This window comes from Scyliorhinus canicula, chromosome 2 (genome assembly GCF_902713615.1).
Source record: "Scyliorhinus canicula chromosome 2, sScyCan1.1, whole genome shotgun sequence".
Lineage (NCBI taxonomy): Eukaryota > Metazoa > Chordata > Chondrichthyes > Carcharhiniformes > Scyliorhinidae > Scyliorhinus > Scyliorhinus canicula.
The window spans coordinates 131,506,308-131,522,300 of NC_052147.1; the positions used below are offsets into that span (position 1 = coordinate 131,506,308).

The 15,993-nt window shown below is 43.1% G+C and overlaps 1 protein-coding gene across 1 annotated transcript in view; it reads right to left on the bottom strand.

Moving 5' to 3' along the window:
- Nucleotides 1–2,966: 2,966 nt before the first annotated feature.
- Nucleotides 2,967–15,993, bottom strand: part of LOC119958402 (protein FAM117B-like) — a 238,812-nt gene continuing 225,785 nt past the window's right edge. Inside the window, 3 exon segments of the mRNA XM_038786919.1 lie at nt 2,967–3,709; nt 11,353–11,473; nt 12,116–12,338. Of these exon segments, the coding sequence (XP_038642847.1) occupies nt 3,394–3,709; nt 11,353–11,473; nt 12,116–12,338 (660 nt within the window). The 3' untranslated portion in view covers nt 2,967–3,393.

Consider the following 15,993-nt stretch of genomic DNA (forward strand, 5'->3'; position numbering starts at 1 on the left):
AATGCTTGAGACTTGCGGTTGGTTCTGCATGGTGGGTATGAACATTTCACAGAGCATTCCTTGCCAGATTGTAAATGTAATCCTCAGATGGTCCTGCAAACATTTCACTCCAACACACAACTGCAGCCATTTATGTACTAATTTAGTTTGATTATCACTAATCAAACCACATTGCACAGGGCAAGTTCCCAGACCACAAGAATCAACACATTTGGCACTAGGAGCTTTGCAACAGTGAACCTTACCCAAAATAAGGAGTGTTTTCAGTCTGCTTTGTTTGGAGTAATGTGCATGTCAAAATGGTGGCTATTAGCTGCAGATAACACAATGAACCAAGGAAAATATAACAAGATAAGAAAATGGTAAGCACAGCAAACAATAGAAAATGAGGAGTGGCAGGAGAGAATATTAAAACTGTCATTTTTTTTGATAAATGCATTTTGCAACAAACAGGATAATTATACATGGAAATGGTCATTGCAGATGCGTTGAAGAAGTCAAAAGAAGGCAAGGCACTGGACCCAATGAGATACATACAAGGGCACTTAAGTGGCTTGTGAAATTGGTCACATCTCTGCTACTATTATTCAGGATGAGAAGTGGGAATTTAATCCAAGGATTGGAAAGTAGTTAATTATTAGCTCTTAAAAAGAGGTGACTACATAAGGATAGAGTGCCAATCTCGGGATGTGACTGAGTCAGTACAAGATATTGGTGAGTACATGCCCCAAGTACCGGGTACGGTTTTGGTCACCAAACTACAGGAACAATATCCAGGCACCAGAGGCAGAGGAGAAGAGGCGGCTGAGGTTATTTAATACTTTGGTCCATTTGGTTGCTGAAAGTCATTTTTAACTTGTTCTACTTCCTCTATTAACAGTGTGCACTCATTTCAATGGGTGACTTGGCCTGTTAGCAACTTCATTTTATAGCTTTTAATTGAAGATAAATGACATTATCAAGGACTGTTATTGTGCAAAGCTGATTTCACAAGGCCAAAGATTACTCCAACATTAAAATCTGTAACAGGCCCTACTGTTTCCACTCCCATCCGAATTCAACTTATTGCCAACTTATATACTCAAAACATCTACTTGCTAATGATAGGCTCCCCTTTCGAAGAATCAGATTTTCACAGAATTAAAAAAATCCTGACTGGTGCAGATCTACTCGGGCAGCTGGAACCAAATTGCCATACCTAGGAGATATTCTCCAAACTCTTGATCCATCACCCTGAAGGCTGTGTAAGCTGTGTTATTTTAAAAGTAAATCTGAAATTAGGGATCCCAAATGTAAAGACTGCAAGGTTCTATGGATGTTGTGTTTTATTTCTAAGGCTTTATGGTTGTAATATATAAAAACATGTTTACTGCAATGTACTTGGCTAATGAGGCCAATACTTCCTGAATGTATGTAAAGAAGGAAAACCTCCCCACACTCAGGTTGCACACATTGCAAGCTCTGAAGCAAAATCTGAGAGCCCATGCACTACACGTTTGACCATTATCCTTTGAGCTGAAAAAGGAGCAATAGAAAGGAGGCTCCTTCTTGCGGAAAAACTACTCATCCACCTCAAACCCCAGAACCAGACCAACCGTAAAACTTTCTGAAAACACAGCAGGATCTATTCCAGCAACTACCACCATCTTAGCTCATCGAGTCATCGGATCAGAAATGACATAGAAAATCCCAACATAGACACCATCACTTAAAGTGTTCCTGACTGCATACACGTTCAGTTATAACATGCACTCCACAAATCCACACCCCATGAATTCAAGCACAAATGAACAAATTGAGAGAAATCAGTAACTAATAATACTGCCAACCCATTTTTCCTAATGGGTGGGAAGTGTATTTCATCAAACAACATGCAAACTTACATTTACAAAAACTGGTCACCACAAAGCTTTTTGGAACAGGAATTGGTCATTCAGCTTCTCAAGCCTATTCTGCCATTTAATTAGATCATAGTTGATTAGTACCTCCACTGCCTTTACACTTACCTGGAGAAATGTCAACCCAGATAATCAAAGTTGAGCCCCAAGTGTTCTAATCAGCTGAGTAAGAAACAGCTAAGAAACATTTTGTGATTGATAGGGAGGCAAGAGCAAGGGTGAATTCCTTGCACTCGTGGTTAGATTGCTCACATTTCCTAACTTTTAAACACTATGGGTAATTTCAACAATACAATACAAAAAGTGCTGTTTGATTTGGTTCAATGAATAGTGAAACTGATTAGTTTTTCCACAGTCTGAGCATACTCCCATCACCTGAAATAAAGATGGTGGATGGTTGGAAGCAGAAGGTAGAGACATACTTTATAAAATTGCAACGGCTTTCTCTTATTCCAAGAATCTATTGTGTATTTTAAAACTCCAGGAGTGTTTCTTCACAGCCAATTGCAAAGAAGAAATACAACCATCTTAAATTTTCAACATTTGGACTTAAAATTGTGACTGAATGCAAAACTAAAAAAGCATTATAATTTGTCAGAATTCACCAGACCTTAGGCAGTTTAAAATCGAGCAGTTTCAAACAGAGGTAAGCACACCAAAGGCAGTGGGAACAGGCAAAATACTACTGTACCTAGTAATACTGGTCCACAAGCACAGTTTGCACCAGTGTGATTGCAATGATCAACAGTCATTGGAGGATGAGAAAGGGCTGAGACAGTGAAAAGTTTTAATACTGTTTCATTCACTATCCCGTGCTACACTTATAGTACTTGTAACATGGTCAAAAGAGTAATATTCCACATATCGGGATGACCAATTTGGGAACTCTCCACTTTACCTGGTTATCTTTCTCATGTGAAATTGGCCAGTAATACAACAAATATACATGAGCACAAACAAAATGAGGAAAATTTCCTGAGAACAGAACTACTGTAGCACTCAAGTGTTGCACTAGTGTAAAGCAGGCTTTCACTTGCCTTTGATTAACTTGGAAATGTTAACCATATATATAATATATATATAATCTTTATTTAAATGTAAACAGAACAGGAACCATTAAAAGATAAGGCTCCACAGAGGAGGGGGAAATAGTGACAGCTGTAGTCCTTTCAAGTAAAGTTTTGTCCAATCACCTTGTTCAAGTTTGTGCCATTCCATAGATTAGTCCTTAGTCCCTGTGCCTGTATGGGGGAACAATCCACACACACACTTGAAATACAGTATGCCAAATGTCATGCACCATAGCAGGATCACTTCCCATTGTGAAAAGGTCAACATCCTGCTAAAGGAAGGCATTTCTTTAAATGTTGCTGTTGATTGGAAACCCCCCTCCCCCAACCCCCTGTACCCTGGGCCTGAAAACTTATTGCCAAGTAGTAGAGCTGCAGATGTGATGTTGTCATAGGTCACCCCAGCGAAGGCCTGCTTCACTGGTTCATTTCTCCAACTCGTCTGTTTGCGCTGACTGCTGGTGTACCGAAGCCTGCAGGTGCCCCATGCAGGTTCCTCTTGAAATTCTATCTTGCTCCACATGCATTGGCAGAGGAATAGGTTGTGCCAGCGATACTGTGGGTATGACTGCTGCAGGAACGATGAGGCCATGATTGGAGCCCTTCAATGTAAGATCTTGCGTGGGCAGGAGTGGTTTCAGGATACTGACCAGACAGAAAGCAGAGCCACTTTTGGGGATAAAGTTCACCTTATTTTTATCTGGACAGAAGAACTGAGGAATTTCATTCAGCTGTTTTGGTCTGGAATAAAGGATATACAGCATCAACAAAAGCAAACCAATTAAGTTTTACAACATTCAGTAATCACGATCAATTGACAAGCTCCCAGGCACAGCCAGTTAGTGCTAGTATAGTCTCCAGATTTCAATCTTTTATCCTTGGCTGAGTGAGTCATCTTAGTCAGAAGATTGGTGAATTCAAGTCCCATTCCAGTTACTTCAGCACGTGATCCAGGCTGACAGTACAGAGCAGTACTGAGGGACATCCATGTGGATGCTAAGAATTCCACTGCGCTATTTGGAGGGCAGGGGACTTCTCCCAGGTGTCTTTGCTAATATTTATCCCTGAACCAAAATCCCTAAAAAAACCCACCTGTTCTTTTATCTCACTGTTGCTGTGTTCCCTACATTATACTTCAAATGTACTTCACTGGCTGAAAAGTGCTTTGGGATATCCGGAGGTCATAAACAATGCTGTACAATTCCAATTTATGTTAATTGTGTATTTAATTATATAAGGTGGTGGACAGTAACTGGAGATTCCCATGTGCCCCTATATATGGGGACAAACAACTGTGGTTGTTGGGCTTGGAATCGATGCTTGTAATATTAATCTCTGTAAATGTGTTTAGAAAAGTGTGTAAATTTTTTCCCCCCCAAAACTTTTGATCGGCTTTTCTATTATTTAAAAAGTGTGCAAATATTGGACCCAGTTCTATCTTTCAACATCAGTAATGCTGGAATATAACATGGTGGCACAGGGTGGTTGCTTAAAGGTGAAGGGCAGAAACTAAGAAAACCCTTTGCAGGCAAGAAAAGCTAAAACAAGTGGCCACAATGGAAAGTGGCAGAACACAAATGTAAATTGATTACTCTCCAATATTCTCGGAGCCTGAACCATATGACCATTTTAATCAGAGTTCCCAGGAAGGATGATTGGTTAAAAATGTCTGCAAGGGGCAGCACAGTGGCGCAGTAAGTAGCCCTGCTGCCTCACGGCGCCGAGGTCCCAGGTTCGATCCCAGCTCTGGGTCACTGTCCGTGTGGAGTTTGCACATTCTCCCTGTGTTTGCGTGGGTTTCGCCCCCACAACCCAAAAGATGTGCAGACTAGGTAGATTAGCCACACTAAATTACCCCTTAATTGAAAAAATGAATTGGTACTCTAAATTTATATTAAAAAAAAGAAAATGTCTGCGAGGCATGGTCAGATTTTAGAAAACACGTGGTCATTCCACAAAAGAATATATCATGGACTTTAACAGATTATATAAAAAGAATGATGAAATTCAACTTGGGGATCCATGAACCAGTTTGCTTGTTCACTTGTGGTCACCATAGCCTTAGTAGGATTGTTGGCATAGTCTTGTTTCTTCTCTCGCTTTCTTCAATCCTCCCTCAGTCCCGGTTCCACACCCTCTGTGTAAAAAACTTTCCACGCACATCTCCCTTAAAACTTTCCCCCCCTCACCTTGAAATCGTGACCCCTTGTAATTGACACCCCTAATCTTGGAAAAAGCTTGTTGCTATCCACCCTGTCCATACCTCTCATAATTTTGTAGACCTCAATCAGGTCCCCCCTCAACCTCCATCTTTCCAACGAAAACAATCCTAATCTACTCAACCTTTCTTCATAGCTAGCACCCTCCATACCAGGCAACATCCTGGTGAACCTCCTCTGCACCCTCTCTAAAGCATCCACATCCTTCTGGTAATGTGGCGACCAGAACTGCACGCAGTATTCCAAATGTGGCTTAACCAAAGTCCGATACAACTGTAACATGACCTGCCGACTCTTGTACTCAATACCCCGTCCAATGAAGGCAAACATGCTGTATGCCTTCTTGACCACTATCAACCTGCGTTGCCACCTTCAGGGTACAATGGACCTGAACTCCCAGATCTCTCTGTACATCAATTTTCCCCAGGACTCTTCCATTGATCATATAGTCCGCTCTTGAATTAGATCTTCCAAAATGCATCACCTCGCATTTGCCTGGATTGAACTCCATCTGCCATTTCTCTGCCCAACTCTCCAATCTATCTATATTTTGCTGTATTCTCTGACAGTCCTCCTCACTATCTGCAACTCCACCCATCTTAGTATCATCTGCAAACTTGCTAATCAGACTACCTATACCTTCCTCCAGATCATTTATGTATATCACAAACAACAGTGGTCACTAGTCACCCGTCTCCATTTTGAGACACTCCCTTCCACCACTACTCTCTGTCTCCTGTTGCCCAGCCAGTTCTTTATCCATCTAGCTAGTACACCCTGAACCCCATACGACTTCACTTTTTCCATCAACCTGCCATGGGAAACTATCAAACGCCTTACTGAAGTCCATGTATATGACATCTACAGCCCTTCCCTCATCAATTAACTTTGTCATTGGATGCAAGCATTAATCCAATGGAAGAATTAAAGATTGGGAGAGTTAGCAGCAAAGCAGCTGTACAGAAGCAGACATAATGTGAACAAAAATAATAGGCGAATGAATCCCAGAAACAGTTAATCCAGGTAACATCTGGAGTACCATAATGGAGTAAATTGTCCAAAATAAAGAAGCAAGGTTCTCAAAATGACACGTGACAAAGAGAATTCCGAGGAAGAGGATGAAGATAATGAATCCAGATATTTTATACTTGTCACAAGTAGTAGTTCAGCGTTTAATGTGTTAGTTGCAAACTCTAATTGTGCAGTACTATAAATTACTTGTACTTCAACCATGTGTGGGCCAGATTGGTTACAATACACATGGTTAAGGAATATAAACGTACTGCTATAGGTTTTTTAAAATTTAGATTGGCAAATTATTTTTTTATCCAATTAAAGGGCAATTTAGTGCGACCAATCCACCCATTCGGCACATCTTTGGGTTGTGGGGGTGAGACCCATGCAGACACGGTGAGACCCATGCAGACACTGGGAGAATGTGCAAACTTCACACGGACAGTGACCCAGGGCTGGGATCGAACCCGGGCCCTCAGCGTTGTGAGGCAGCAGTGCTAACCACTGCACCACCGTGCCACCCTGTACTATTGCTTTAGGTTTGGTGATGACAACACACTGAGGTCTGTAAAAAGAGCTGTAATTCCATGCAAAACAGTTGGTTAAAGTACTGTTAACTCTCTTTCACTCCACAGATGATACCTGACTTGCCAAGTATTTCCAGCATTTTGTTTTTACTTCAGATTGCCAGCATCTGCAGTATTTTGCTTTTGCCTAGAGTTGGTTGTCCAGTGACATATATTCTATGGGAATCCAATGATTGTGGGGCATGCAGTAAAAGATACAGGCAAGCTCAAATATTGGTTGAATGTTCATGACGACGACCAAGAAGTGAGGTCCATAGACAGGTGGGGTTGGGGGATGGAAAAAAGACCGGAAAGTAAGAAAGGACAGTGCTATTTTTGACTTCATCTTAATTTTACTTGACAATTTTCTTTCTTAATTTCCTTTTTGATTTCACCACTCCACTTTCTAGACTCTTAATTTTCTATAGCATTAAGTTCTCGGTGCCTGACACAAGCTTTCCTTGTAAGCCTCATTAGGGCAGCATGGTAGCATAAGTGTTTAGCACTGTGGCTTCACAGCACCAGGATCACAGGTTCGATTCCCTGCTGGGTCACTGTCTGTGAGGCATCTGCACGTTCTCCCCGAGTCTGCGTGGGTTTCCTCCCACAGTCCAAAGACGTGCAGGTTAGGTGGATTGGCCATGATAAATTGCCCTTAGTGTCCAAAAAGGTTAGATGGGGTTATTGGGTTAGGGTGGAAGTGAGAGCTTAAGTGGGTTGGTGCAGACTCGATGGCCCAAATGGCCTCCTTCTGCACTATATGTTCTATGTCCATGTTATCTCCTTGACATCCAAGGGCTCTATATTTGGCCGTTCCCCTATTTCTTCTTGTGAGAACATATTTACTGCAAGCACCTTGAATCTCTCCCTTTGAATGCACCCTGCTGCTTTGACACTGATTTACGTTTAAGTCATTGTTTCCAGTCCACTTTAGCTAAATCACCTCTTAACTTAGTAAATTGGCCATACCCCAATTTAGAACAATAACTCTTGCTCTTTGTCCTTTTCCACAAATATATTAAAACTAATTGAACTATCAACGTGAATCACCATCTCTGGCTATTCACCGACCCCCTTAATAATGTCCTGCAGCCATTCTGTAACAGCCTTGACCAGCTAGGGAGGCAATACCATCCTGGAATCATGTCCACAGAAGCAGAAATGCCTGTCTGTTCCCCTAACTATCAAATTCCCCACCACCAATTCTCTTCCACTCTTCTTCCCGCTGAGCAGGAAGCAGCTGAGACACCCATGGTGATCCGAACTTGGCTCTTGCTAACAGGGAGTGAAGGGTTGTTTAAAACTTTTAAATTTTAAGATTGTGCAGCTATTTACCATAGTCCCCGACAATGGAAACACACTGACCAACCGGCTTGCCAGTTGCATTGTCTCAAAGCCAGGAGAGCGCAAAGGAAGAAAACTCACCAACTACTGGAGGCTGAAAAAGGTAGAGAGAGGAACACTTCCTTCCCCAACTCACAAAACGCCCTCACTTACCAAACTCCCAACTTCACACTCTCAACTATGTGACCCCGCCGCACGCCGTGACCCCGCCGCACGCCGTGACCCCGCCGCACGCCGTGACCCCGCCGCACGCCGTGACCCCGCCGCACGCCGTGACCCCGCCGCACGCCGTGACCCAGCCGCACGCCGTGACCCAGCCGCACGCCGTGACCCAACCGCACGCCGTGACCCAACCGCACGCCGTGACCCAACCGCACGCCGTGACCCAACCGCACGCCGTGACCCAACCGCACGCCGTGACCCAACCGCACGCCGTGACCCAACCGCACGCCGTGACCCAACCGCACGCAGTGACCCAACCGCACGCAGTGACCCAACCGCACGCAGTGACCCAACCGCACGCAGTGACCCAGCCGCACGCCGTGACCCAACCGCACGCCGTGACCCAACCGCACGCCGTGACCCAACCGCACGCCGTGACCCAACCGCACGCCGTGACCCAACCGCACGCCGTGACCCAACCGCACGCAGTGACCCAACCGCACGCAGTGACCCAACCGCACGCAGTGACCCAACCGCACGCAGTGACCCAACCGCACGCAGTGACCCAACCGCACGCAGTGACCCAACCGCACGCAGTGACCCAACCGCACGCAGTGACCCAACCGCACGCAGTGACCCAACCGCACGCAGTGACCCAACCGCACGCAGTGACCCAACCGCACGCAGTGACCCAACCGCACGCAGTGACCCTTGCATTTGTAGTATCTGAAACTGAGATGAATCTGCCCTGCTGCAGCTAAATAAACTGCAGAGAGGGGCAGCATGGCGGCGCAGTGGTTAGCACTGCTTCCTCGCGGCGCCACGGTCCCAGGTTCGATCTCGGTTATGGGTCACTGCCCGTGTGGAATTTGCACATTCTCCCTGTGTTTGCGTGGGTTTCACCCCCACAACCCAAAAATGTGCAGGGTAGGTGGATTTGCCACACTAAATTGCCCCTTAATTGGAAAAAAGTAATTGGGTACTCTAAATTTATTCAAAAAAATAAATGCAGAATCCCTACAGTGCAGAGAGGGGCCATTTGGCCCATCGAGTCTGCAGTGACCTTCCAAAAGAACACTCTACCCAGGTCCACTTCCCTGCCTATCCGCCCCATAACCTAACCTGCACATCCCTGAACACTCGGGGGCAATTTAGCATGGCAAATCCACCTAACCAGCACATCTTTTCATTTCATTTTTTCATTTTCATCTTTGGACTATGGGAGGAAAAGGGAGTACCCGGAAGAAACACTTGTATACGGGGAGAACGTACAAACTCCAGTCACCTAAGGTCGGAATTGAACCTGGGTCTCTGGTGCTGTGAGGCAGCAATGTTAAATCAGATTGAAGTAGCTACCGAATTAATTAATTTCAGCTACTCTTCAGTAGAGTTTGTTTATCCCTGCAGACTTGAAGAAACTTAAACACTAAATTTCAGTTAAATAGTAAATGCAATGAAGAATTAGAAACCGAGGTTCTCACAATTGTGAAACTTTCATGGCTGACAATAAATTGGAGGATAAACCCCTAATGAGAGAGGCAAAACAAAAAAGGGGGGTCAAACAGTTTATGCTGAGGTACCAGATAAGAGGCAACCATTGTTGTCACAAGTGGATTTGGACTGGGAAAGCTCTTGGACTTCTAAAACTAAAGCAAGGATGTTGCTAGAGGACTCTCTCCCAAGGCTGGTCTTACCTCTGTCTCATGCCCGCTGACTGCTTACTCATGCATAAAGTTAACAACCATGTTGGGCGGCACGGTAGCACGGTGGTTAGTACTGGTGCTTCACAGCTCCAGGTTCGATTCCCGGCTTGGGTTACTGTCTGTGTGGAGTCTGAACGTTCTCACCGTGTCTGCATGGGTTTCCTCTGGGTGCTCCAGTTTCCTCCCACCGTCCAAAGACGTGCAGGTTAGGTGGACTGGCCATGATAAATTGCCCTTAGTGACCAAAATGGTTAGGATGGGTTATTGGGTTACGGGGATAGGGTGGAAGTGAGGGCTTAAGTGGGTCGGTGCAGACTCGATCGGCCGAATGGCCTCCTTCTGCACTGTATGTTCTATGTTCTATGAATGGGTGATACGTAAAAGGATTCGCCCATTTTTGGAAAAGTAATCTTCTAAATCATTTTAGCTCTTTTGGTCAAATATTCATGGCAGTGTAGGACAACTTAATAAAAGCTGCATTTCAGTAAGACATTACATATCAGAGAAAGCATTTCTGAAACCTTCAAAGAGGCGGCAGATACAGAAAGAAAACACTGGAAACTAAACAAATGTTGCCTATGGCCTGAATGATGCTTCAGGGGTATTTTTCAGTGAGATCTGCTTTACTTGAAACTATTTCACATTCAACCAAAAGCAGATCCTGCAATTTAAAATAAAAGTAACATAAAGGAAAACGTTCAGGAATCTGCATGTCTCCTGTTGGTTATTTTTTATGGATGGTATTGCAGCATTTGAGGAATGTGTTAGGAAGAAGATTAGAGTAGAATTTAAAATTGGTAATCACATTTGTGGGTCCCTGAAATGTATTGGTTCAGATACTAAGCAAAGTAGATGTGAAATGACTTTAAATGTATTACTCCCATCCAGGTTGATCATACTAGGTCATCATAGAAAGATGATGTATCCAAATAGAGACACAACAATTTTAAAGCTTGCTGTATTGGTAATGTGCATGGCTCCAAACCAACAAGGATATTTACATACCACTGCCAGTATGTTAGAGTCTCAGACAAAAGAGAAAAAATAAATAGGCCTGAATAGTTGCTGGTCTTCTTTTACACCTCCTATCTGGACCAATGGATATTCTACTTGTTATGGAAATTTGACTGGAGAAAACATATAAAGAAATGGGTTATCCTCACAAAGAACAAAACGGCTTTAAAAATTAGGAAGAAAAATAGGCAAACTACAAAGAATAATCACTCAATAATCCACATTTTGATGGTTATAGCCCTGCAAGAATATAAAACAATAGCTGTGGACATGATCACAAGCCATGTGGAACCTTGAAGCCCAGGTAAGCAATGAATTGACACCGATTAACTGATGCATTCCACATGTAGCCTTATACTCACGAAGTTTCCTCAAAGGCTTTCACCCTCTCACAACCTTCCGGTGGTTCTCGTTTGAAGTCGTAACTGTTGTTTGGTTTCGGAGATGAGGCATACTTGGGTAATGGAGAGCTGGTTCCACTTTCTGCATCAGGACGGAATACAAGATTCAGTATTTGTATAAGCAAACCTAACCACAGCTCGAAGCAAGAGATTTCAACAGAAGAATAGTTGTAAGGTTTATGCCTGTGTCAGGTATTCTATCTGGTTTTGGCAGTCTTGCATTTAGGGGCAGCCACAACGTACAAAATTGAAGAATACAATAATATTTTAATTAAAGATTTTCCATTTACAGTAAATTTTACAACAAATCCAACATCACAAACAGTGGATGTAACACAAAACTACGTAACAAAAACAACCAATCATATGCACCTCACCCACAAAAGAAAGGAAAAATAAAACTCCAAACCTCCCACCCCCTAACTTAGCAACTGATGTTGACTAATTCCTTAAAGTAGTCAATGAATGGCCATCATAGGTAGATCCCCTCAACCGACCCCCCTGATGTTGTACTTGACTTTCTCCAGGTACAAGAATTCCATTAGGTCACCCAACCATACCGATCACTGGGCTACTCGCTGCAGGAAGGATATAATTTGAAATCATGGCAGCTTTTTAGATGGGTAGTTATTGAAATGTAATAAAATCCAAGAGTTTCAAGTATAAATAAATGCAGGTTAGCAGAATTATCAAAACAATACTAGCCCCCAACTGGCTCCAATACCTTTCTCTCTGCCATCTGTAAGCAGGTCTTCAGTATAGCATGGACTCTCTCCACTACCCTCGTTGGCTATGGTGAGGAATGTTGGTGAAACAGACTGAGACCGGCTGCTGCTGGTACTGCTCCGATCCATTCCTGATGGGGTCTGAGTGTCAATACTGCGGGTGCTGCTGCTTCTCTGTTGTATGGGAAATGGAGCACGATGTCCATCTGGAGTATCTTGTGGCTAACACAAAATCAAAGTGCAAGAGTTATCCAATTAGTGTAATTACTCTCATCATAGTTCCCACATTCTCCTACTGAAGTTAAAGTTCCTGTATTACTGGCGACATTTCAAAAGGATGTCAATGGCTGCTTTTGGATGTGTGCAAGTTTGAGAAGTGCACATTCTTTCTTCAGAGCTGATGAATTAAGGTAGATTTGGAACCTGGACTGGTGGATAACGAAGGACTACAAGAAACTGGATTTAAACAGACGGAAAAGGGAAATATAGAATTAACTCAGTCATGAAATGTTGCAGGATCAGTTTATTGGGGGGGGGGGGGGGGGGGGGGGTCCTGAGAGCAAAAATGTTTTACAACCAAATATGCAAATCCCTTGGCTTTGGGGAACAAAGAAGATAAAAACAGAGAATGGTGGAAAAACATAGCAAGTCTGGCAACATCTGCAGGGAGAGAAAACAGAAGAGTCCCTTGACTCTTCTTCACAATTGAAGTGAGGGAAAACGTGTTGGATATTATACTGTAGTTGGGAGAGATGGCACTAAAAATATAGCAAACTCAAGAACAAGAGACAGATGGCCCGGTGTGGGAGGGTTTGCATTGAGACAAAAAAATGTATGGAATATTTTTAAAATGGGTTAAGATGGAGGAGAAAGGTGAAATGTCCTGAGGGCTTTAATTTGCCCAGTTGGAAGGTGAGCAGCATCTCATACAGATTTTGCTCAAGATAAAAACAGGAGTTGATGCAAGGGTACAAAATTGAAATTCAGGAAAGATATTCTGAATTTACTAGGATATGAGCTATCAATCTGAAATGTTAACTGTTTCTTGCCACAGATGCTGTCAGACCTACTGAGTGTTTCCAGCATTTCATTTTCATTTCAGATTTCAGCGGTATTTTGCCTTTGTGGGGGCCAGTTTAGCTCATTTGGCTAGTCAGCTGGTTCATCATGCGGAGCAAGGCCAGCATCGCAGGTTCAATTCCCATATTGGCTGAGGTATTCGCCTTCTCAACCTTGCCCGGGGCCTGAGGTGTGGTGATCCTCAGGTTAAATCACCAGTTATCAGCTCCCCTCCAAAGGGGAAAAGCAGCCGGTGGTCATCTGGGGACTATGGCGACTTTATCTTATTTTGCTTTTGAATGAAAAGGGCGAATTGGTTGCGTCGGGACACCAGGATCAAACATAAAATCAACTGGGGCTGCAGTGATGCTTAAGCGGTATGATTCTTGCTGTTAATCTCTCTCAACTAATAAATCAGTGCTCCTCCATATTCAATCTGAAATGGGTAGTTACTAGCTGAACATGGGTGGGCTAGTGCTGGCAGCATAGTAATGTTATTGGATTAATGCTCTGGAAACACGAATTAAGGAGGGGGTTAGATGAGGATAACTTGGCTTACATTAGTTAACTCAGTTGGAACTGAGATTGAACTAAATCCTTGTTGGTTTATAAACAGAAAATACTGGATAAACTCTGCAGGTCTGGCAGTATCTGTGGTGAGAAACAGAGTTTACGTTTCGGATCTAAACAATCCTTCTACAGAAGGTCTACATGGTTCTACTGACAGTGATTCATGTGGCTCAATAAATGGTGCTAGCTTTCTAAAACATCATGATTTAAAATAAATATACCTAATTAATTCAATTAATATTTTTACAATGTTTAATTAATACATCTGGAATAAAATGCTGGTCTAATTTTTTAAATATAAATTTAGAGTACCCAATTGATTTTTTCCAATTAAGGGGCAATTTAGCGTGGCCAGGTGTACAGGTCCACAGGTCACTGAAAGGGGAAACATAGGTGGAAAAGGTAGTCAAGAAGGCATACGGCATGCTTGCCTTCATTGGCCGGGGCATTGAGTATAAGAATTGGCACGTCATGTTGCAGCTGTATAGAACCTTAGTTAGGCCACACTTGGAGTATAGTGTTCAATTCTGGTCGCCACACTACCAAAAGGATGTGGATGTTTTAGAGGGGGTGCTGAAGAGATTTACCAGGATGTTGCCTGGTATGGAGGGTAGTAGCTGTGTTGTTCCTTGTCTCTTAATAAAGCTCGTAGTCTCAAATATGGAGAAGATGCTTTATTGCGAATTCGCTCTCTCTTCAGAGCTTAACTTACGGCTACCTCAAATGCTGCCTGCTTGTGTCTGTGTCCTGCTTTCAGTTCTGCCTTCCGTGAAGTGTGTCGTCACTTCCTGTCCCTGTGTATATATAGCTCTCCCGTGCTCCCTCTAGTGCTTGCTCAGTTGTATTGCATCTACTCAGATCTCCGATCACCACATCCCCCCTTTTTTCTTTACATATTTTCTGTACATCGTTAAAGAAAATTGTACAAAACAGTTACTTATGATATGTATATCTATACAAGTGATGGTGCTATTGCATATTTTACAAAACCAATTTATATTTATGAGTCCACTCAATAAAAACATTTATGAGTCCATACTTGATGAATTTGTTCAGAGTTTTTTCTTTTGTTGTTGTTGATGTGGTGAATGTTGTCGGTGTTCTTGTTATTTTAAGTACCCAATGCATGGTCGAACCACTGATGTTGACTGACATGGACTTTTTTCTGTGCTTGTGGTATCGATTTATTATGTCATCTGCCTTGAAAGCTGGTGTGCTTGCTTGTTCTGGAGCAGATGTGAGTTTGTGCGATTCGTTGTCATACCATGGCATGTTTCCAGTCTTGTCGTTGTTTTGCAGTGTGCTGTGGCATTGTCCTTCATGTGCCGAGTTGTACCATTTTGCACAAGTCGTTGTTTCATTGCTGTTGTTTTTGTCGGTTCTGTCTTTGTTGTTGTCGCTATCTTTGTTCCTGTCTTTGTTGTTTTCGTTGCCGTTCTTGTTGCTGTTTTTGTCGTTTCCGTCTTTGTTGTTGTCGCTATCTTTGTTATGCTTCTTGTTGGTTTTGTTGTTCTTCTTGTAGTCTTTGTGCTTGTAGTTTTTGTTGGTGCTGTTGTTGTTCTTGTTTCTGCAGTGCTTCTTGCGATTTTTGTTGTTCTTATCGTGCTTCATGTTGCTTTTGTTCTTGCTGTTGTTGTTCTCGTTTCTTCTGTGCTTCTTTTGGCTTTTGTTTTTCTTCTTATGCTCAATGAGTGTCCCGTGTGGATAATTTGAGTCAATGTCAGTTATTGGTGCGAGTGTCCTTTGTGGAATCTGTTGCATTGAACGGTTCGTCTCGAGAATGGTGAGAATGATCTGATGTTGCATCGATGCTGGTGACATCAGTCATTTGTGGAGGATTTGATTCCTCATCTTTGCTTTCTTGGTGCTCCTCTTCTGGAGTCAAATTCTTCGCGATTTCATTTGACGCGGTCTCTCTGGATTCTTGGTGCTCCTCTTCCGGAGTCAAAATCGTCATGATTTCACTTGATGTTGTCTCATTGGACTCTTGGTGCTCCTCTTCTGGAGTCAAAATCTGCATCGTTTCTTTTGGCGTGGTCTCACTGGACTCTTGGTGCTCCTCTTCTGGAGTCAAAATCTGCATGGTTTCTGTTGATGTGGTCTCACTGGACTCTTGGTGCTCCTCTTATGGAGTCAAAATCTGCTTGGTTTCTATTGCCGTTGTCTCTCTGGACTCTGTGCGTCTGTACAGACAAGCTGAGAACTGTCAGTCTCGCTGTGATCCTGTACGTCGAGTGTGATCACCTTG